At 43.7% G+C, this 24,591-nt stretch overlaps 1 protein-coding gene across 7 annotated transcripts in view; it reads right to left on the bottom strand.

The window, feature by feature from the left end:
* The window catches only part of LOC131752023 (neuronal acetylcholine receptor subunit alpha-7), a 133,374-nt gene that overhangs the window by 5,609 nt on the left and 103,174 nt on the right, over positions 1-24,591 (bottom strand). For all 7 annotated transcript variants that reach the window (XM_067029456.1, XM_067029459.1, XM_067029455.1 and 4 more), the window contains 5 exons: positions 13,595-13,674; positions 9,068-9,235; positions 7,903-8,097; positions 6,619-6,705; positions 3,015-3,124 (listed from right to left, as the gene is read on the bottom strand). In XM_067029456.1, the coding sequence (XP_066885557.1) occupies positions 3,015-3,124; positions 6,619-6,705; positions 7,903-8,097; positions 9,068-9,235; positions 13,595-13,674 (640 nt within the window). The remainder of the gene's footprint in view (positions 1-3,014; positions 3,125-6,618; positions 6,706-7,902; positions 8,098-9,067; positions 9,236-13,594; positions 13,675-24,591) is intronic.

The raw sequence follows: 24,591 nt of genomic DNA, 5'->3' as shown, positions 1-24,591 counted from the left end.
TCAAAGAGGCAAATAAATTGGGTCAAGGTCACACAGTGAGTTTGAGTCACCTAATGAGTTCAGACTTCTGCAGCCTCATCTATAAAAGGGGCTGCTAGGTTCTCTGCAAGCCCCCTGTGACTTTAGCCAAACCCCCACTCAGAAGGCACCAGAAAGTTGGGGCCAGAGCTCAAGGGAGCACATGGGGCAGTGAGTGTGCCGAAACCCAGAGGCAGCCTGGAAGGGAGAGCTGAGCCTCAGATCCAGGGCTGTGCCTGCCAAGTGGGGGTCTGCACATCCCCTGGGGCATAGCTCAAGCTAAATCTAGTTTGAATTTCATGACCTAAATCATTAGCTTTCAAGGCTAAAGCATCTCAGAAGATGAGATTATCCTCTTGGCACTTCTCAGACTGTGCTTGTGACCTCTGCTGTTAGGTTATGGTTTTGTTTCTGGCTGTGTGAATCTCACATAATGCCACCGCACGGGCAGTGTCTTCTTCATGGCAACAGATCACAATGAAAGCCCCTCGGAGGCTGTTTATGTTTCATATACACATGGAAAGAGAAAAAAAACGCAGTGTGTTATATAAAGTGAAAGAGAAATACAAGTTTCATATCTGCTTTGCACCATTGGCTTTAACATGCTCTTGTGCTGAAAGGTGAATAATCAGCATATGCTCTTAATTCAGATTTTTCTGGAACAGTAAAGTGCTACCAAGTCATTAAAAATGGTTTTGTATCTTACTGCCTTAATCCCCTTGTCTTTACATCAGTCAAAACAGAAGAAATAAGAATATGTGTTTATATTTTGGCATCTGCATAAACACTGGAAGGAAAAAGAAATTAATTGAAATGGTTATCAATTGGTGGTGGAAGTAGGGGGAGGGGCAGGAATGGGAGCAGGAGTTTCTTATGTATAATTCTTTGATTTTGACTTCTGAAACATGTAAATGTTATTTCAAACAAATGGGTGGGTACACAAGAAAGTGTATCAGAGTTATAAGGAAGTCAGATGAGAATGTAGGTGAATGTGTGCAAACGTGTCTCAGCTTCTTTTTTTGAGGGGGGAGGGACTTCTCAAAACAAGCCCGCAGACTGTGGTGATGTGACCCATGTGGGAGGTGGCACCATTGTGGGGAGCTCAGTGCTGATGCCACGAGAGAATTATTAAGTGTAAGGATTTGCTGTGGAAAAGAATTCAAGGGCAGTCACTCTGTAAAGCCAATATCTTAAAAAAAAAAAAAAAAAAAAAAGGTCGTCTTTCCTAAGTTAAATTTTGGGTAACTGTAAATTATTGCACAATGGATATTTTTAGAAGGGCCAGGAGCTCCCTGCTCCTGGAGATTAAGGGAATGCATCTTACATCTTGCAGTTACATTTAGTGCACTGGTGAGTCCTAAATTGACTCTGAACTTGGAGGCAAGATTTATGGGTCTGCAAAGACAGGCTTGTTTTGGTATGAGAGGGCTTCTTTAGCTCCCAACTGTCCCTAAGCCATGCTCTCTCGATGGGAAGACTGGAGGGTTTGTGGGGCCCAAGTAAGAAGTGGGGTGAGGGGTGGGGGGGTAGCTCTGCCCTGCCGGGGGTTTGGTCACACCAAGTGAGGCGGGGAAAGTCCAGGCCCTGCTTGCCCCCCAACCAAGGTTTCCCAAGTGCCCGGCGAGGGTGGTATAGAGCTTTGGACATTGGACTCCAATGGAGCACGGCCCATGGCTGGGGAAGCATCAGCACATGTCACAACACATCAGTACTGGGAGGCACTGGGACCATGTGGCCTGACCTGGGCTCAGATGACAAACATTTATTTACCATCCACTTCCTTTTTAAAAAAATATATTTATTTATTTATTTAGCTGCGCCAGGTCCTAGTTGTGGCACTCAGGATATTCTTTGCCGTGTGCGGGATCTTGAGTTGTGGCATGCGAACTCTTAGTTGCGGCATGTGGGATCTAGTTCCCTGACCAGGGTTCAAACACGGGCCCCCTGCATTGGGAGCACAGATTCTTACCCATTGGACCACCAGGGAAGTCCCATCCATCCATTTCCTTTTATCCCATCCTCCTTCCCCACTGTTAACTACTTACACCTTTATTTTATAGGCTTTTGGTTAAATCACTTTCCTATGTATATTGTGATAAAAGAAAGTTTCACATACTGAGATATAGGGAAGTCATTCTGGCTTATACATGAGTTAACTTGAATTTGATGCTAACTAAAATAGCCTGTTTGTGGCCTATCAAACAGACATCTGCTTTAATTATTAGAGGAAAGGGCACATTGACCAAAAGTAAAGAATGTCCATGATAAAAATAAAGATTAAATGCCTCTCTTCCTGGAACACCAGTGCTGGTCTTCCAATGATAAGACTTCCTTCTCAGGCACCAAGGCCATGCTGACTTGCCGTGTTTTTGTTTTGTTTTGTTTTGTTTACCTTGAAGAAACGTAACCCCAACTCAATTCATGTTCTTTGTTCTGAAAGGATATAAAACTGTGCTGAAAATCCTGCTTCTCCAGAGCAGCTTCTCAGATTAATCTGGGAAGCCGGCTTCTAGGCTAGTCCTCAGTTTGACTCAAATAAAACTCTTTTCTATTCTTCTTATTGATAGTTTATTGATTATTTTCATCGACAACTGATTGTATATATTGGTACACTGTTCACTCTATTTCTTACTCTTTTCACTCCCCATTCTGTCTTGAAGATCCAACCAGCGTCTGTGTGCTCATCTTGTGTATTGCTTCTAATAGTGTACGTGCAAAAAGGAGGTTTAGAAACACTGTCCAGTGAAAGGTGCAGAGTGTTTGACCTGAGCTCTGCTCTGGGATGTCAGATTGTAAAGACAGCCACGTGGGACCCTAAGAGCATTCACCATACTGCCCTGGATGCAGAGATATGCAGACAGGTAAGAAATTGCAGCTTTTTGTTTAGGAATGCTAGCTGTTTGTGGGATTTTAAAAATAGATAAGTCATCCTCGGAGCCTCCTCTGAGGAGGGGCCCTGACCCACCCTCTGGTGGAGGAGTTGGGGAGGAACTCACCCACTTGGGCATCTTGCCACCGTCAGGGTCGTGGTGGTGGTACTGTAGCACGATCACTGTGACGACCACGGAGAGGCCCACGATGATCATGGTGCTAGCGAAGTACTGGGCTGCAAAGAGAGCAGATGCAGAGGAGACCTGGGGCCTAGGTCACAGCTTGTCACCATGGCACAGTGCAGGGGACCCAGACTGTGTCTTGACCACCAGGGGCTGGCGAGCAATGCCCAAGAGAAGAGCAGGACCTCCTCCAGGCCTGTAGCCCACCACGCACATTCCTGGTGGGCAGATGCCAATCCAGAGCACACAGACCTCCTCCTCCCACCCTGCTGAGCGGCCTCACCAGCTGACTGCACTGCTGGGAACCCTGCCTGCCTCACCCTTCAGTGAAAGCTAACTGGATGGTGATAAGGTTGTCCGATGAGAAAGCACCGTTGTCAGAACTGAAACCACCTGGACACAGAGGGTGTGATCACCACTGTGATGACTGCAGGGCACAGACAGGTTTCTGGGATCTAGCAAGGGCAGACCCAGGTGCCACCGGCTGACTTATCAGACCTGGAAAATGACTCTCCTAATGATAGAGTCTGGCCCCATCTACTTACTGAGACCCACAGGGGTGGGGAGTGCCAGCTGTCCAGCCGGAAGAAGAGGTCAGCTGCAGTGTCTTTTCAGGCTGAGAACATCAGCTTCGGCTCTGATGGGCAAGGATGCATTTCTCCACCTTGCACCAGGTAAGAAGCAGCATGGAGCTTCCCTCCCACCCCCGGTCCACTGGCGGCCGTCTGTGAGCCTGGACAGACCACTCAGCCTCTCTGGGCCTCAGCTTCTTCAAAAGTATAACAGGGATGGAAATGCCTTCTCTGCAGGGCTGGCACAAGGATTAGCAATTTCATGGGCCAAGGGTATAGGAGAAAGCTGGCATGAGTGGGCATTCCTTAATTGCCAACTCTGATTAGTAAACCTTCAGTTTGGGGGAGGCATAAATTAGGAGGTTGGGATCAACATACACACGACTATATATAAAATAGATAACCAACAAAGACCTACTATACTATACAGGGAACAATACTCAATATTTTGTAATAATTGTAGGTTATTTGTAAAAACCTATAAGGGAAAAGAATCAGGCTGTACGCCTGAAACCAACACAACATTGTAAATCAATAAAATAAAAAGGGATTAGAAGCAAAGATGGATTCAAGTATAAAGAGAGTATTAAAAAAATAACAAAAAATATATATACACACAATGCTTCTCTAAGCAACAGAATAAATTATCCTAACATAAATGCAAACAGACAAACAAAGCTTCAGTGTGACGAACCACCAAAGGGCTGAGCTCTTAAAGAAAGCATCCTGGTACGAGGCTAAGTATGCAGCCACACACTTAGTTAAAAACACCTCCTGCCCTCCAGGCAGGCAGGAACTCACTGCTCTCCCATGGAGACCAAGAGGAACCTACACGGAGCTACCAGAGGTGGACATTTGAGACTTAATATCAGCATCAGGGACCTCTGGGAAGGGAAGGGAGGGGGAACCAAACTCTGACTGTTATGGGCTGCATACTGTGTCCCCCTAAAATTTATATGTTGAAGCTGTAAACCCCAAGTACCCTAGAATGTGACTGTGTTTGAAGACAGGGCATTTAAAGAGGGAATTAAGTTAAAATGAGATTGTTAGTGTGGCACCTGGTCCAATCTGACTGGTGTCCTTATTATAAGAAGGGGAAATTTGGACAAAGAGGCACAGCGATGTGAAGATACAAAGGAAAGACCATGTGGGGACACAACAGGGGATGCCCATATGCAAGACAAAGAAAGAGACCTCAGGAGAAACCAGCCCTGCCGGCACCTTGATCTTGGACTTCCAGCCTCCAAAACTGTGAGCACATACATTTTTCCTGTGTAAGGCATCCCATCTGTGGAATGTTACTGTGGTAGCTTTAGCAGACTAATACAATGACCTATGTAGGAATCCAGGCTGACTGGATCCCACAACAGAGGTCAAAGGCCAATAGCATCCCATCCTTCTAGATGTGGGCTATGCACCAACCAAGGCTGTGGTTCATCAGACACAACAGGGCCTGCCGACTGCCCCTTTAAGGGTGGTTTCTGCTGCAAGTCTCTATTGAAAGCATTGTGCTAGAAGGTAGAAAGGATGGGGTCAGAATGTCAGGTTGAAAGATGGTTCCTTGCTTCCAGGATGGTACGGAGAGAAATATGACACCCCCAGAGGCTTTTTATACCAACAGTCTCTCTGGTCAAAATATTACACATCCAGAAACCTCCAATAAGAAGGGCCTTGGCTTCTTAATTCGTAAAGCCTGGCAATATCACATAAGGCCCCCCACTCCTACTTACCCCTGGTTAACCACAGAGAACTCCCACCGGTATACTGCTTTCCTGTTTCTGACCTCCACCGCCAAATGGGAGTGGGGACTCTCATTAAAACTAATATCTATTGGCAGAATGTTTGCTTCCTGTCCTCACAACTGGCTTGGAGGTCTGGTTCCCTGACCAGAAACAGAACCCTGGCTGCGGTGGCCAGGGTACTGGGTCCTAACCTCTGGGCCACTGTGCACCCCTCGGCATGCTCCTGCTTATTCCAGTCCAGTCAAGGGAGGTTCACAGCAACAGGTGATGCTGCCTCCTGTTCCTGTCATCCTTCCTTGGGCAGAAGGTCATCTTTACACCTGCCTTTGTGTATGGTTTGTGCATCCCCTGCTGGACCAGTCCCTGCTTCACCTACACCCTACTCACAGGACTGACTTTCCCCCCTAACTGCAGAGCCTAATCAGTAAATACCTACATCCTTGTCCGGCTGCCCAGAGGCTAGTGATTGTTTAATCTTTAGTTCAGAATGGCTCCCCTTTGATAGTTTAACAAAGAGAAGACCTCCGCCCCTTGAAGGTACTTAGCCCAAGGGGCTAAGAGGGCTGTGCCGCTCTGCTGGTTTCCCTGGTAACCGATGGGCCAATCTGACTTCAATTCCCCTAGATAACTGGTGGGGTGTCACTCCAGGACCCTTTTGCTTCAGATGTGTAAGATCTCCCATCTACCAAACAACTGATGTCCTGTCTCTGGACTCTTTCTTCCGTCTTGAGTCTGGGCAAGTATAGGGCTTGTAGGCCTGCAGGGTGCAGCCCAACATGTGGCCAAAACATATTTGTCCTGTTCACCTTCACTCACAAGCTTTAACTTTCTACAGAGACATCGAGTTATCTCAAGAAACAATGGCTGAGAGTTAACGTGTAACAAATAATTTGTGGAAAAACAGTGACTCAAGCTAAAATAATGAATCTTTAATGGTAAAAATCTCTGGCTCCATAACAAGTGTGAGGGGGGCATTGTGGGAGAAAAGGGGGCATTTCTGCATCTTAAGGCCAAACCACAAAGTCAGACTCCCCTTCCCCTTCTATGTGCCAGGTGAGCAGAGGCCATGGGTCAACTCTGAGTAGTTACAGCAAGTCATCTCCTCACAGCAGAAAAGGGGGGCCATGCAGCTCTCCAGGGTGCTGCGGGACATGTTTCTGCTCCCTGCCTGTGCTGCAAAATCCCAGGCACTCTCTAAGCCCATGTCTTTAGAGGAGCTGGATGCTTGCTTACCTATCAAGGGCACTGAGTCAGAGGTCGCAGGCATGATCTCAGCCACCAGCAGCATGAAGACGGTAAGAGAGAGTAAAACGGTGATCCCTGGAACAGAGTGAGACATACAGTGGCCCCTGAGACAGAACAGATGGTAAGGCCTGAACTCCATCCAACCCAAGAGTCAAAGGAGGTGTGGAGGGAGGGATGGTGGTGGCCACGACATTCCTGAAACCAAATGCACGGTTTTCTATATCGATGGGAATGGGCATCTTTCTGGGGACAGTCCGTGTCATTTACCGGAGTCCCAGAGGAGTTCCTGGGAAAACAAACTTAGGAACCAGAACTTTAGAAGAACAACTCAAAATAAATCATTGACCTCAGCACATGTATCTCTCATTTTCTTTATTACATTAGTATCGAGAAGTAGTTTCATGTAGCAAGAAAAAGAAAACATACAGTTTGAAGACCTAACTTTTGTTCTTGACTTTTCTACTTACTAGCTGTGTGACCTTGGATAGGTCATTTAATGTGCCTGAGGCTCTTGTATGAATGAAAAATATCACCTGCCATATCAGTAAACAAGGGATGTTGTAGCCATCAAGCCATCACATTACAGCCTCCCCAGTGGTGCACCCTGAGGGAACTCGGAATGAGAAAACACAGGATACTGGCCCCAGAGAGCTGAGGTGCATATCAAAGGAATGATTTCAGTGAGCCCAGACTTTTGCATCTTCCCATACACAGAAAAGCACTAAATTCATTAACTTTTCGGTTGAACATTTTTTTTCAGTTGACACTCACAGTCAGAAGTTATAGGTTTGAGAATGATTTCTATGTGTGCCAAATAGGATCTTTAGTAACTCTTTGAGATGCTGTGGAGCTCATTTCACCAATCTAAATCATAATTTTCTTATCTTCCTATTGGAGGATCATCAGGAATTACACTGTGTGTGGCCATATATAAACAGAAGCTGATACTATATTAAACTAAACTGTGTCCTGTCCACAATGAATTCCAGCTGGTTGCCACCAAGGCGTGGGGTGGGGTGGTAGAAGGGGAGAAGGCACAGGCCCCTCAGGGAAGATCTGGTTCTTCCCTGGGTATCCCCATCCTCTCTGCAGGATCAGAGGAGCCTGTGGAATCTCAAGAGGGCCTGGCCATCCTGCACAGCGGGCTATGGTGTCACGGAGCCACCCTGGATTGGGATTCATGGAGTGGGCCCTGGACATCTCTGCACCTAGAGCACAGACTGCCACCCTCAAGGCAGGGCCCTCCCATCCCAGCTCAGACCCGGTACTCACCCAGGGAGATTTTCTCCCCAGAGTCTGCAGGGAGCAAGAACACGAGGAGGGCCAGGGCAGAGATGAGCACACAGGGAATGAGAAGATTGAGGCCATAGTAGAGGGTCCTGCGGCGGATGGTGACAGTGAAGGTTACATCCGGGTACGGCTCTTTGCAGCACTCATAGAACTTTTCACTCCGTTTGCCAGGGATCCCTTCAATTCCAGGGGAAGAAGGGAATCACCGTTGAATAAAAGGATGCAGTTTATTTTAAGGGGTTATAACACATACACAGAGCCATGGAATTTGTTAAGTGCAAAAAACAGGCTAATTGTTGTCTGAATAAATGCTTTAGGTTTATTATAGATTTATTTAAGGGTATCTTAGTGATATTTGAACAAATTGGCAGGTTTTTTATGTATTCAAGTTACACGTGCTCTAGACTGAATGTGTCCCCCCCACAAGGTTCATATGCTGAAATCCTAACCTCCACAGTGATGGTTATTCGGAGGTGAGGCCTTTGGGAGGTAATTAGGTCATGAGGGGGAGCCCTTGGGAATGGAATTAGTGCCCTTATAAAAGGGACCCCAGAGAGCTCCCCTGTTCCTGCTGCCATGTGAGGACACAGCCTAAAGACAGTTGTCTATGAACCAGGAAGCAGGTCCTCACCAGACGCTGAGTCTGCCAGCACTTTGATCTTGGACTCCCAGCCTCCAAACTATGAGAAATAACTGTCTACTGTTTATAAGCTACCCAGTCTACGGTATTCTGTTATAGCAGCATGAACGGACTAAGACACCATGATTATAAATAATACATTGTAAACTCGACACCATTATAAATGTAATTATTGTTTTCTATTTAAAATCATCAAATATAGGTTCCCATCAATTGCAATTTGCTGTTCCACCTGATTTTAGGGATGAAGCAGATTTGAATAATGTAGAGATGCCCATACTAACACTGACATTACCATAACTGCAAGTTCCTTATAGAAAGCACTGAATTTTCTAATCGTTTTTTGTTTCTCACCCTAGAGCTCTCAGTAAATCATGGAGAATGCTGCAGGTTTCAATAAATGCTCATGCTGAAAAGCAGAGTGGAAAATCCCAAACTTTTTAAGCCATCACAGTAATAAAGCAGCTTCCTACTATGTTGCCAGTATCACGTCTTTGCTGGGCTTACCCACAAGGTCCCATTCTCCATTTGGGATATAGCCGCTGATGTCTGCCTCCTGCATCTGCAGATCCAAGGACCACCCTCCATAAGACCAGGACCCAAACTTCAGTTTGCACTGCTGCACATCAAAGGGGAACCATCGCACATCAATGTAGCAGGAGCTCTTGAAGATGCCTACGTGGGCAATGAGACAGACTGAGACCTGCTTTAAACACACAGCAGTCTCACACTGTTGGTGGTAATGTAAATTGGTGTAGCCACTATGGAAAAAGTACAGGGGCTCCTCAAAAAATTACAAAAAGAACTAAAAGTGATCCAGCAATCCCACTCCTGGGTCTACAGGGAAAGGAAACAAAATTAGTATCTCACTGATTTTTGCAAATATCTCACAAAAGATATTTGCACCCCACTGCAGCATTACTCACAATAGCCAAGACATGGAAACAACCTAAGTGTTTGTCAATGGATAAACAGATAAAATATTATATATATATGTGTGTGTGTGTGTGTGTATGTATATATATATATATATATACACATAAAATCAAATTTATATGGATTATATGGAATATTATTAAGCCTTTAAAAAGATGAAAATCCTGCCATTTGCAACAACATGGATGAAACTGGAGGGCTTTATGCTAAGTGAAATAAGCCACACACAGAAAGACAGATCCTGTATAATATCACTTACATGAAGAATTTGAAAAAATAAAAAAGTTGAACTCATAGAAACAGAGTAGAATGGTGGTTGCCAAGGGCTGGAGGGTGGGGGAAATGGGGGAGAAGTTGATCAAAAAGGGAACAAACTTTCAGTTATAAGGTGGATTCATTTTGAGGATCTAATGTACAGCATGGTGACTACAGTTAATAATATTTTATACTTGAAATTAACTATGTGAGGTGATGGGTGTGTTAATTAACCTGATTGTGGAAATAAATGATTTCATAATATATATACATATGCATGTGTGTATATATATATATACATGCATATGCATATGTATCATGTATATACATATGTATATTATACATATATATGTGTATGTGTATATATATATTACAATTTCATTTGTCAACTACACCTCAATAATGCTGGAAAAAATAAAAATAAATGCACAGCAATCCCTTGGTCTCCATCCCATACACTCCATCCCATTCATAACACACAAAGCCTACTCTTCATGGACTGAAAAGCTTGCTAGCCTGATCAAGCATCGGCAGGTTAAACGATGCATCATTTCTGATGCTCTGCATGTCTCACGATCAATGCTGTGCACACATCCCCTGGACCATTTGAGATCCCTTCAGGAGGGGGCAGTGTGAGTACTGGGGCCTATCACCTGGATGTGGCCAGAGAGGCTTGAGCCCATCCTGCCCGTCCAAACTAGACCTGTCCAGGACAAGCTGGGTCTTTCTGGAAAAATCTCTAGAAAAGAAGTTCAGCTGAAGCTTTACTGTCTTTTACATTTCAAAGGCTACACCGACATTTTCTGTTCTGAGAGATTGCTGGGCAAAGAATTAAACATTCTGTAAACTTGCTCTTGCCATGAATGTGCATCTCCAAATTCTACACAGTAAGAGAGATGTAAAGAATGTAAAAAAATCCTATAGAAGCTGATAAAAATGATCAAGAGCTTAGAAACAGAATCTGAAAGGTCTGTGTGCGTCTGTGTGACTGTGTTTGGTGAGGAGCAGGATGAGCATTTTCTTTAGGTTAAAAATTGAGGGGCTTCCCTGGTGGCGCAGTGGTTGAGAGTCCACTTGCCGATGCAGGAGACACGGGTTCGTGCCCCGGTCTGGGAAGATCCCACATGCCACGGAGCGGCTGGGCCCGTGAGCCATGGCCGCTGAGCCTGCGCGTCCGGAGCCTGTGCTCCGCAACAGGAGAGGCCACAACAGTGAGAAGCCCGCGTACCAAAAAAAAAAAAAAAAAATTGAGAACATACTTGGTTATCTAGAAATATATATGGAAGATAATTTTAAATAGCCTGAATTCTAGATTATAAACAGAACAAAACCTAATAGGTTTTAGTTGAAGAGGTAGTGTTTGGACAAAAGCTAGAGTTTCCACTGAAAAGAGGGACAGGACAAGTTGGGAGTAAATTTCCCAACAGGTCAATGAGATAAGCCCACACCAGCCATTTATGCCCATGTGCTCCTTGTTGCCCAGAGAAAGACCAGAAGGCAGTGATGGCACAAATAGCTAAGGGTCCCAGTGCTCACAGGGACAGGGCAGACGCTCTGTACATTTCTGCTTCCAAATTTTAAAAAATGAATGGAGGGACTCAACTTGCTAACAGGAACCCCCCACCCACCCACAGTCAAGTTGGGAAAGGATAATAAACTTCCTGTCTCCTCAAGTCCCTTTAAACAGGACTTGCAGCATTACATCCAATGTCCGCAGAAATCTGGAAGTCATTACAGACACTGCCCTCCCATTAATGGGCTGAATCCCCCAAAACTCTCACTGCTGGTAGAAAATGAAACTGTAACTGTATTATTCCATTTCTATCAAATGACCAGAAAAAGAGACTCTCTAGAGGCAGAAAGCAGGTCAGTGGTTGCCTCGGGCCAGCAGTGAGAGTGGGGATTAACCGCAAACAGGCAAAAGGGATCTTTGGGGGGTGATGGAAAATGTTCTAGAACTAGATTGCAATCGTGGTCGTACAACTCTGTGAATTTACTAAAAATCATTGAATCGTGCACTTAAGATGGGTCAATTGTATAATACGTAACTTATACTTCAATAATGCTGTTAAAAAATAAAAATATGACATGGGAAAGAAGTCATTTCCTAATAACCAAGTCTATTTCAAAGCTTGCATCTGAAGCACTTTTTGCCTGTTTAGTTGCTGGAGCAGAGCAGCTTCCCAGTTCAGGTCTATGCGACCCCAGGCGCAGTCTTGCTGCCCTGAACCAGACAACCCCACACTCTCTAGACCAGAGTAGGGGAGACTCCTACAGTCAAAGCTCAATGTGCCCTCCTGAGAGACTCCAGGGGCCATGGAGGCTGGGATGTAGGAACTGGCCCCAAAGGGGCTGCTACACAGAGGGCTCGGGGGTCAGGAGTGCTGCTCCTGTGGCTGAAAATAGCCTCAGCCTTCAAAACAACCCACAGCCCAGTATTCTTCTGCGCTGAGGACTGCTGGAGGTCGTTTTCCAAAATAGTTCTCATGATAGAAGCCGCAACTTCTAGGCCTGGTGGAAAAGAGTGTACCAGTGATGGAAGACCCATCCCGAGGTCTTTGTTAGAAGGAAGGCTTGCGTGGCCTGGGGGAGGAGAGGAGGGGCTGAGGAAGAAGCAAGGAAGCACAAGGTTTAAGACAGAAAACCTGAAAGTCTGGAGTCCTTCCATCTCCTCAGACAACAATGGATGGTATCTGCCTGTGACAGGTTCAATCCCTGAGGCCTTCATTTACCTACATGTGGGCCAGGCCCCTGGTTGATGAGGGTGGTTCTAAATAAACACAGATCCTGCCCTCCGGACGCTTATCCTCTGCTAAGAGGCAAAGCCAGCTTTGCTGTGAGCTGTGAGATGAATCCAAGGGCACAAGACGACGGGGCTGACTGCTGGAGGGTGTGTGTGTGTGCGCATAGTGTGTGGTATGTTTTTTGTGTGATGTGTCTATATGTGGTGTGTGTGTGTATGTATGGCATTAGTGGGTGACGTGTGTACGTGTGTGTGTGTGTGTGTGTGTGTGTGTGGTGTAGGTGTTGGTGGTGAGGGGGGAGGTGGCTGCAGGCTGCCTGGGAACAGGAAGTTAAACAAACAGTTGCAGTGGGGGAAATAACCCTGGAAAAGAACATGTGAAAAATCATCTAGAAGATTTTAAAAAATCTGTTAATATCTTGAGGGCATGAAGCCTGGGTTTCCCATGGCATTGATCACTCACAAGCAGCCCAGGGCCCTGTGAACTGACAGGAATGATGGGAGGAGATTCAACCCCCAGCAGTTACCCATCAGCTGCCTGAGAAGGAGAGAAGCTCTTTCAGGAAGAAATCACTGATGAGTGCCCTTGGAAACCACCTGTTCTCACCTCTAACAAGCAGGTGGGCTTTAATGCACGCACTCAAGAAGCCAGCCCAGCAAGGTCACCATCTCACCCCGACACTGGAGGGCAGCACATACCCAGGTACCCAGTGCAGTGGGAAGGAAAACGCAGGCTGTGAGGAGGAAATGACCTGGAGATTGGCTTGCAGGCTACAAGGAGAACAAAAATGACCTGACAACGGAGACTTGTTTTAGTTGTGGATGAACTTTAAAGAACACAGGACAGACAACAGGGACAGAGGACATGTGTTGGCAAAGACAGCTTGAGCCATGATCCCAAGACAAAAAAGAGGAAGACAGCATTGCCACGCTCAGGGAATACGTGCAAGCACAGAGGAGAATAAGTCAGGAGGGCTGGGCGTGCATGGAGCCTAAGGATGCTCAGAGCACAGAGCCAGCCGCTGCCCCTGCAGGCACCATCGGGCACCCCAACCTCCTTCACGCTGTCTAACTGTAGGGGCAAAGGGAGCAGCACTTACCTGGAGGGAGGTACAGGCAGTGCCCAGAAGAATTCACTAACACGTTGGTGTGGAACGTGGCGTCAAACCGCTCATCAGCACTGGAAACAGGAGAAGGATCCGTGAGCCAGCCCAGCTGGGCAGTGGGTTCCCCATGCCCTTAGGGCAGTTGTTCCTGCAGTCCGAGCAGCTCTGAGAGGGGCTGCTGCTTGCAGTTGGGGCAGCCAGCGGTGGTCTGAGAGCCCCACCTGTGGCTGACCTGGAAGGTCTTCCCAGAGCACAGGGGGAAGAGACCAATGCCCACCTCCGTTTCATAGGGATGCTGATTTTTTCCATATGCATATAAAACAAAGCTCTTAGCAAAAATGAATCTGAAGACAACTTAGGAGGACACTGGCAGATGAGACATTTTAATCTATCTGCAGAAGATAAAGAGTGGTGGGAAGCACAGCGCCCTTCTATTAGCCCTTAAGGGTGAGATTTGGACCCACTGTGTTCAAGGCTCTAGTTCCAGCGCCTTGAATGGGTCCAAAGCTCGGTTGGTGCTTGAGAAATCCATCTTGAGTGACTGAGGCTGCAGGTGCACGGGGGAGCTGGGCAGCCTCAAGGAGTATGGGGCTCCAGGATTAGTCATGACAGGAAGAAGCACAGGTGGAGACAGAAGAATTAGGTTCAAGTTTAGAACGCACCCACTCCCTGCCCATGGTCAGAACCTCCTACAGCCAGGAGTTACTAACCTGGTTAAAGGGGCCACACAAAACGGAAAGGAAAAGCAATTAAGACCAACAGCCCTTATTATCCAGGTCTTTCATTTTCTGTGTTCTGACACTTTGACACCTGGCGCCTTGCTGATCCTGGAAGGACTATTCCCACCCCCACCCCAGCCCCAGGTCAGCCAATTCCTAGAGATAGCAAACAACTCGCTCAAATGGAAAGCAACCAATTCAGAGCCCACAACCCCACCCTCTCTTTTATGGAGCTCTCACCCTCCTGGCCACCATCCACCTGCCCTAATCACCCCAGGACCAGGTACCAGACAAACAGGGACAGGCCATATGTACCCAAGCCTGCTGAAGGCATTCCCGGTCCTAGCCCTGCTTACCCTGCCTCACCAGTTCCATTCCACAGAAACCACAATAAAGGCTTTTGACTACATTTTCCCCTCACGCCCTCTGCCTCCTGACCGTCCCTGGTGCTTCCCTGTGTGGCCCTGTACGGCGAGCATGTTTCCTGTTTCCAGGGAACTGTAAGATAAACTTCTTTCCTTCCCGACAGTCATTTCTGTGTCTGCATTTTACCATGCCTGTTTAAAACATATCCTTAAAATGTCAGATGTAGTGAATGGACTTGAGGACATGGGGAGTGGGAAGGGTAAGCTGGGACGAAGTGAGAGAGTGGCATGGACACATATACACCCCCAAATGTAAAACAGATAGCTAGTGGGAAGCGGCCACATAGCATAGGGAGATCAGCTCAGTGCTTTGTGACCATCTAGAGGGGTGGGATAGGGAGGGTGGGAGGGAGATGCAAGAGGGAGGAGATATGGGGATATATGTATATGTATAACTGATTCACTTCGTTATAAAGCAGAAACTAACACACCATTGTAAAGCAATTATACTTCCATAAAGATGTTAAAAAAAAATGTCGCCCTATAGGTGAATAAAAAAGTAAACAGCCTCAAGAAAACATAGGCAGCCAGTCAAGGTGCCAGCACCTCGAGTTAAGTCTCCCTCATTTCAGCAACTGGAGAACCTCTGCTAAGGGCTGCCCATGTCTACAGAGCCTCTGCAGCCTTTTCTGTTCCCAAAATCCTCTAAAGGGGAAACTCACCGTCATGAGATATCTGAGGACAGCCTTCACTGTGAGAGACAAGGACAGAGACAAGAAAGATCCAAGAAGAAACAGTCAATGAAAGGAATAAAAAATTACCTCTTAAAAAAGTAATATCCTCACAAAAATTCAAGAGGATATTGCATTTAGAAAAACAAATGGCAATATGGAAGTTAAAACATGATCTATGAAATACATCTTTATAAATTGGTGGGATGTTTGGCTGATAAGAATCACTGAGATGAAATGTAAGACCAAAAGGATGAGGGCCTCAGAGTAAAGGCCAAGGAAACGCACTCAACAGAAGCAGAAGAGACATGCGGGCAGGGGTGGGTAGTTGGAGGGAGAGAAATCACACAGAGAAATTGTAGGGCTGAAAGAAACCCCTCCAATGTGAAGGCAAAGAAAGGTGTTTTTAAGAACATTAAGGTGCCAGAGAGCTTGTTTCTTATGTATATTTTCTTGGTCATGGACTTGAGCATCAGCTCCAGAAAAATGAGGGTGAAAACTAAGGAAGAAGAAATAAACTTTCAGACTAAACCTAAAGATCTGGAAAAGGAACTTTCATGATGAGCTGTGTAGTGGGTCTAGAAAAAGGGGCAGGGTCCAAATTACAGCAAGATATAAGGGGTCTCTGAAGAGAGTAAAGTGGATTCAGAGTAATGAAGAGAAGAAACAACAAGGTGGAAAACACCGTGGATTTGATTAAGGGCACATTGTTTTCAAAAATCTTTAATTAAAAAAAGCCACCAGAAACTTCAGGAAAAAACTGTACAAGAAAGCCAAGGTTTGAATATGAAACAAAAATGTGACGAAGCTTAAAGAAAGAAGGAAGGGAGGAAGACTAAGCTACAATAAAAAGATAGTCTTCTGAGATGAAAAAGGACACATCCACCCCCTGACTTCTAAACACACTCAGGGAGAGAGAGGAGGAGGAAGGCTCAAGATGTAAATATTCTTTGCTTGACTGCAGTCTGTACCCGACTGTCTTTTTTTTTTTTTTTTAAACATCCTTATTGGAGTATAATTACTTTACAATGGTGTGTTAGTTTCTGCTTTACAACAAAGTGAATCAGTTATACATACACATATGTTCCCATCTCTTCCCTCTTGTGTCTCCCTCCCTCCCACCCTCCCTATCCCACCCCTCTAGGTGGTCACAAAGTACCAAGCTGATCTCCCTGTGCTATGCAGCTGCTTCCCACTAGCTATCCACCCTACGTTTCGTAGTGCATATATGTCCATGCCACTCTCTCACTTTGTCACAGCTTACCCTTCCCCCTCCCCATATCGTCAAGTGCATTCTCTAGTAGATCTGTGTTTTACTCCCCTCCTACCACTAGGCTCTTCATGACATTTTTTTCCCTTAGATTCCATATATATGTGTTAGCATGCGGTATTTGTTTTTCTCCTTCTGACTTACTTCACTCTGTATGACAGACTCCAGGTCCATCCACCTCACTACAAATAACTGTTTCATTTCTTTTTTATGGCTGAGTAATATTCCATTGTATATATGTGCCACATCTTCCTTATCCATTCGTTCATCTGTTGATGGACACTGAGGTTGCTTCCATCTCCTGCTTGCTTCCATCTTCTATTGTAAATAGAACTGCAGTGAACATTGTGGTACATGACTCTTTTTGAATTATGGTTTTCTCAGGGTATATGCCCAGTAGTGGGACTGCTGGGTTGTATGGTAGTTCTATTTGTAGTTTTTTAAGGAACCTCCATACTGTTCTCCATAGTGGCTGTATCAATTTACATTCCCACCAACAGTGCAAGAGGATTCCCTCTTCTCCACACCCTCTCCAGCATTTATTGTTTCTAGATTTTTTTTTTTTTTTTTTTTTTTTTTTTTTAGTACGCGGGCCTCTCACTGTTGTGGCCTCTCCCATTGCGGAGCACAGGCTCCGGACACACAGGCTCAGCGGCCATGGCTCACGGGCCCAGCCACTCCGTGGCATGTGGGATCTTCCCGGACCGGGGCACGAACCCATATCCCCTGCATCAGCAGGCAGACTCTCAACCACTGCGCCACCAGGGAAGTCCTAGATTTTTTGATGATGGCCATTCTGACTGGTGTGAGATGATATCTCATTGTAGTTTTGATTTGCATTTCTCTAATTATTAGTGATGTTGAGCATCCTTTCATGGGTTTGCTGGCAACCTGTATATCTTCTTTGGAGAAATGTCTATTTAGGTCTTCTGCCCATTTTGGGATTGGGTTGTTTTTCTTTTTGTTATTGAGCTGCATGAGTTGCTTATAAATTTTGGAGATTAATCCTTTCTCAGTTGCTTCATTTGCAACTATTTTCTCCCATTCTGAGGGCTGTCTTTTGGTCTTGTTTATGGTTTCCTTTGCTGTGCAAAAGCTTTTAAGTTTCATTAGGTCCCATTTGTTTATTTTTGTTTTTATTTCCATTTCTCTAGGAGGTGGGTCAAAAAGGATTTTGCTGTGATTTATGTCATAGAGTGTTCTGCCTATGTTTTGCTCTAAGAGTTTGATAGTGTCTGGCCTTACATTTAGGTCTTTAACCCATTTTGAGTTTATTTTTGTGTATGGTGTTAGGGAGTGTTCTAATTTCATACTTTTACATGTAGCTGTCCAGTTTTCCCAGCACCACTTATTGAAGAGGCTGTCTTTTCTTCACTGTATATTCTTGCCTTCTTGTGGACCTTCACAAACTCACCCTGGATTTTTCCCTGCTTTTTAAATTAGGTTCTCTGGAACCCTAAGATTCTGTGGAGGTGCTTCAGATTTCTGCAAATGTTTGATTCCAATATTTTTTCCTTGTGTTTCAAAATGCTAATAAAAGTCCAAAAACTCAAATAATTGTTTGCAAAATTTTAACTCTTCAGACACTACCAATGTATTAATTCATGCGGCTCGTTTAACTTCTTTTCTGGTGGATGTGAATCTAAAACTCCTCTTGCCATGAATACTGCATGTATTTGAAACTCTTGAAAATGAGTCACCCAGTAAGATTTCAGTTTTGCATTATTGCTCTTTTAAAAAAAAATTCACATTTGAATCTACATTTCCAGCACAGAACCTGCATCTGCCTTGGCACCTCTTCCCCACCCCTGTAGCAGCAACAGCAGAAAAGCACGTGTGATGCTTGCATAGCTTTGCTTATTTGCTTGGGTGTCGTCTTGGCTGATTTTTATATTTATAATAAAGGCTGTGGGCATCTGTAAGTGATTCAATTCTGAAAGAAAAAAAAATTCATACAGCTCTTTCTCCATGGATTTGGAGCAATTTAATTGAAAAGACTCCTGAGATCATAAGGCAAATGGGTAAAAACAAGATAAAAATCTGTTGCCGTTAGCAACAGCTTACCTGTGTGACTGATTTCTGAATGCCATTCAACCAAAATAGAATATTGAGATAAATGTACTGCTGTCATCATTATCAAAATTCAAATCTTAATACTCACTGTGGAAGTTTTAGGGTTCTTTCCCAGAGACAAATTGATTTTATACGTAAATGATATAAAAGTAAACTCTGGTAATAATTATGTGCTAATACCACTTCTTCTGTTTTGACTATTAGGGCTGGAGATAAGGTTTATTTGAAAAGGGGTTCTGTTGATAATATCTAAGTCTGAAAACACGCAGGGGATGAAGTCCCTGTGAAACATGAGTGACCAAAACCACTGAAAGGATCTGCCAGGAGACAATATCAGTGATGTCCATTGGGTGCCAGCTGACAGTGACCTTGAGGCCACATGGTATCACAGCCTTGCAGCCAGCAGATCTGGTCACCCTGGAGCCTGGGTGGGTTCACAGAACTCAGCTCACTCTTCTCTCTGTGCTGGTGTGCACCTGAAACTTTCTGTATTAAACTGTTAGAAAACAGTCAAACACACATATTTTTTCTTGACTACTAGAGGACAGGATACACCCTCAGGACTTTTGACGACCCTGGCATGTGGCCCTCCACTCCTCTCAAAACCTCTTCCCTCCATCAGCCTTGGTCCTCGTCCAGGTAGTGATGGACAGATGAGCTTGCACTTGGTGAGGAGAGCTCTGGGCACTCCCACTGAGACGTGCCCATGGAGAGGAGGGATATTTAACCCCAATATTGAAGGTGCAGGTCCTACGTCATCCGTCAAGTAGTCAGGAGCAGAGGACATCTGGACAGGCTCTAAGGATGGCCAGAAGGCTCACAGAACCTGTGAGCCTACCAGGAAAGGTGGGCGTGTCCCCAGCAGAGAGCATAATCTGATCACAAACCTGGAGGTAGACTGGACTGAGGGAGGCTTCATGAAGGTGAGGTTTGCCTGGAGCAGGGGTGAATGAGATGTTGCCCCAAGCAGCAAGGCTAGTACAGGGGCTTGAGAGCTAACCACTGGTGGCTATGCCTGCAGGACCCAAGGGCCCATCCTTAGGGGAGGATTACAAACTGTGCTTCCAGATGTCAATGGCAGCACAGGCAGGCAGAGCCCAAGGGACACAGGTGAACCCTGAGGTCTGGGCTAAGACTGTTTCCTGCTCCCCATCCACAGGGTATGATACAGTGTCTGATCCCAGCCCTGGAAAGGGCTCCTGGCCCTGGAAGCAGAGCCGTCTGATCCCAGCTTGGTGCAGCCCCTGCTCATCTTGCCCCACAACACTGACCCCCATCTCTGAGCAAAAAACCCCAGGTACACTGCAGTGCTGTCGAGAGCACACTGTGGGCTCATGAGGTGAGGACTGTAATGAATAGTGTCTCAGGAGCCATCAGACCCATTCCCTCTGAGCTCACATGGTCCTCAAAAGAGAGAGAGGGAAGAGCAGAAAAGGAGAAAATGATCTTAATTGCTCTACCACAAAAAAGAAATAATGATTATGTGAAGAGGTTAGAGGTGACAGCTAATGCTACAATGGTAATCATATTGCAATATATGTTTCAAATCAACACAATGTACACAGTAAACACAAAATGTGTGTATATATATATATCAATTATATCTCAATAAAAGTAATAAAATTTAAAATATTGTAAGAAAAAAAGTAAATGAATAAGAAAGAGGAAACTCATCTATCTCAAAAGACTGTCAATCTAAGGTGCCACTTATCTTAAATCTTATAAGGAATAAAAGCTGCCATGGATCAAAGATCAATAAAACTAAAAGCTGGTTCTTTGTGAAGATTAACAAAATTGATAAACCATTAGCCAGACTCATCAAGAAGAAAAGGGAGAAGACTCAAATCAATAGAATTAGAAATAAAAAAGGAGAAGTAACAACTGACACTGCAGAGATAAAAAGGACCATGAGAGATTACCACAAGCATCTATATGCCAATAAAATGGACAATCTGGAAGAAATGGACAAATTCTTAGAAAAGCACAACCTTCTGAGATTGAACCAGGAAGAAACAGAAAATATGAACAGACCAATCACAAGCACTGAAGTTGAGACTGTGATTTGAAATCTTTCAACAAACAAAAGCCCAGGACTAGATGGCTTCACAGGCGAATTCTATCAAACATTTACAGAAGAGCTAACACCTATCCTTCTCAAACTCTTCCAAAATATAGCAGAGGGAACAACACTCCTAAACTCATTCTATGAGGCCACCATCACCCTGATACCAAAACCAGACAAAGATGTCACAAAGAAAGAAAACTACAGGCAATATCACTGATGAACATAGATGCAAAAATCCTCAACAAAATACTAACAAACAGAATCCAACAGCACATTAAAAGGATCATACACCATGATCAAGTGTGGTTTATCCCAGGAATGCAAGGATTCCTCAATATACACAAATCAATCAATGTGACATACCACATTAACAAATTGAAGGAGAAAAACCATATGATAATCTCAACAGATGCAGAAAAAGCTATTGACAAAATTCAACACCCATTTATGATAAAAACCCTCCAGAAAGTAGGTATAGAGGGAACTTAATATAATAAAGGCCATATATGACAAACCCACAGCCAACATCATTCTCAAGAGTGAAAAACTGAAACCATTTCCACTAAGATAAGAAACAAGACAAGGTTGCCCACACCACTATTATGCAACATAGTTTTGGAAGTTTTAGCCACAGCAATCAGAGATGAAAAAGAAATAAAAGGAATCCAAATTGGAAAAGAAGAAGTAAAGCTGTCACTGTCTGCTGATGACATGATACTATACGAAGAGAATCCTAAGGATGCTACCAGAAAACTACTAGAGCTAATCAATGAATTTGGTAAAGTAGCAGGATACAAAATTAATGCACAGAAATCTCTTGCATTCCTATACACTAATGATGAAAAATCTGAAAGAGAAATTAAGGAAACACCCATTTACCATTGCAACAAAAAGAATAAAATACCTAGGAATAAACCTACCTAAGGAGACAAAAGCATGGACTTATATATATTACCACATGTAAAATAGATAGTTAGTGGGAAGCAGCCGCATAGCACAGGGAGATCAGCTCAGGGAGATCAGCTCGGTGCTTTGTGACCACCTAGAGGGGTGGGATAGGGAGGGTGGGAGGCAGACGCAAGAGGGAGGAGATATGGGGATATATGTATATGTATAGGTGATTCACTTTGTCATAAAGCAGAAACTAACACACCACTGTAAAGCAATTATACTCCAATAAAGGTGTTAAAAAATAAAAATAAAAACAATACATTGGTAACAGCAAAAAAAAAAAAGCTTCTAATTACATGTTAAGATACCACTGATGCCCAGGTTTCAGAGGAAAAAAAGTCTGTAGAGAATAGATTAATTTTATTTCAAAAGAGAGTAGTAAGTCCTTTCTCTGCATTATTTTGATTTTGTTTTGTATTTTATTCTAAAGTGTTAAGGGCATGTTAAAATGATAGCAATGTGGCTTGTCACAGACCATGACCAAAAAGTCTTGAGCAGAACTGAAATTTCATAGTTGTTTCTACCTTTCAGAGATCCCAGGAGGCAGACATCTAGGTATCAGCAGGAGGCTTCCAGAAGAATCTACTCAAGATCCTTTCTTTGCCCACCAATTTATATGTTAAATGGCATATAACATGGATTATAACAATTGGATGTAACATTGGATGAATTATAACAATGTTATTAATAATATGGGATAATATTATCAAAGCCTATGTCAAGTTTCTCGGCTCCCAATACTGTTCCTTGATCAATAGGACTGTTCCTGATCCAGTACAACATCATCTTAATCACAACTTAATGGAAATGTTGGTATTTGGCAGGGCAAGTCTCCAACAACTTTGTTCTTTTGTTTAAAAATTATCTTACCTATCCTTGGCCCTTTACTCATCATTGTTAAGTTCTAGGATCTACTTGTCCAGTCCCATGAAGACCCAGTTGAGACTTTAGTTGGAATCACATTAAATTTACAGACTAGTCTGGGAAATTCTGACATCTTTATGATACTGAGTTTTCCCAGAAATAAATATATAACTCACTATTTATTTTGGTCTTAGACTTATTTATTCATACTTTTTAACACCTGCAAATACTGGAAAAAAGTCATATAGTTGATAAATGATGGTAATTTAGTTTATTCCTTTCTAATCTTTAATATTTCATTATTTTATTTTTCTTGTTATTTAAGATTCTTATCATTCTTAAGATATTTTTTTAAGTGATGACAATGGGTATCTTTATTTTGTTCCACATATAGGAACTTGTAATGTTTCAGCATTAAATGAGCTTTTGGTAAACACCTTACATCAGGTTACACAAGTTTTCTTCTATTTCACAAATGAGTATTAAATACCATCAACTGATTTTTCCCCAGCTACCAAGATGATCGTATGATTTTTCTCCTTCATTCTGTTAATACTGATAGAATGAATTATATGAATGAATTTTTCTAAAGTTAAACAAAACTTATTTTTCATTAGAAAACTAAACTTGTTATGATTTTTTAAAAATTATTGCTAGATTTAGTGAGTTAATACTCTAGTTAAGATGCATACATACATGCTCATAAGTGATACTGTATGCTAGGTGGAACTTGCCTGCAAAACCCACTTTTTCGTATTTCTTTTTACAAACATATCAATCAGGCTTCCCTGGTGGCGCAGTGGTTGAGAGTCTGCCTGCCGATGCAGGGGACACGGGTTCATGCCACGGTCCGGGAGGATCCCACATGCCGCAGAGCGGCTAGGCCCGTGAGCCATGGCTGCTGAGCCTGTGTGTCCGGAGCCTGTGCTCCGCAAAGGGAGAGGCCACAACAGTAAGAGGCCCACATACGGGGGAAAAAAAACAAAAAACAAACAAAAAAACCCCATATCAATCAAGAGAATGAAAAGGCAAGCTTCAGACTGGTAGAAAATATTTGAAAAAAGATATACCTGATAAAGACTGCTATCCAAAATATACAAATGACTCTTTAACAGTAAGAAAACAACCCAATCAATAAAACCTTGAACAGACACCTCAACAAAGAAGATATTAGGGCATTGCAAATTTAAACAACCAGATACCACCACACACCTAGTAAATGGTCAAAATGCAGAACACTGAGAACACCACATCTGGCAAGGATGTAGAGCAACAGGAACTTTCATTCATTACTGATGGGTATGCAAAATGGAACAGCCACTTTGAAAGACACTTTGGCAGCTTCTTACAAAACTAAACATCCTCTTACCATACAATCCACCAATCACACTCCTTGATGTTTACTCAAAGGAGCTGAAAACTTATGTCCAGACAGAAATTTGCACATGGATGCTTAAAGCAGCTTTATTCATAATTGCCAAAACTTTGAAGCAATCAAGATGTTCCTGAGTAGGTGAATGAATAAATAAGTAAACTGTGGTATATCCAGACAATGAAATGTTATCTAGTCTTAAAATGAAATGAGCTATTAAGCCATGAAAAGACCTGGAGGAAGCTTAAATGCATACCACTAAGTGAAAGAAGCCAGTCCGAGGGCTACATGCTGTATGATTCCAACTATATGACATTCTGGACCAGGAAAAACTATGAAGACAGTAAAGTTCAGTGGTTTCCAGGAGTTGGAGGGAGAGAGGGATAAATGGGAGGAGCACAGAGGATTTTTAGGGCAGTGAAGCTAGTATGATACTATAACGGTGGACACATGTCATTATACACTTGTCCACATCCGTAGAATGTACAACATAAAAAGCAAACCCTTAGTGTAAACTATGGACTTTGAGTGATCATTATTTGTCAATGTTGGCTCATCGATTGTAACAAACATACCACTCT

This window comes from Kogia breviceps, chromosome 3 (assembly GCF_026419965.1).
Source record: "Kogia breviceps isolate mKogBre1 chromosome 3, mKogBre1 haplotype 1, whole genome shotgun sequence".
Classification (NCBI taxonomy): Eukaryota; Metazoa; Chordata; class Mammalia; order Artiodactyla; family Physeteridae; genus Kogia; species Kogia breviceps.
Note: the sequence above shows the minus strand (reverse complement) of the source record. Positions and strands in the feature narration are given on the sequence as shown.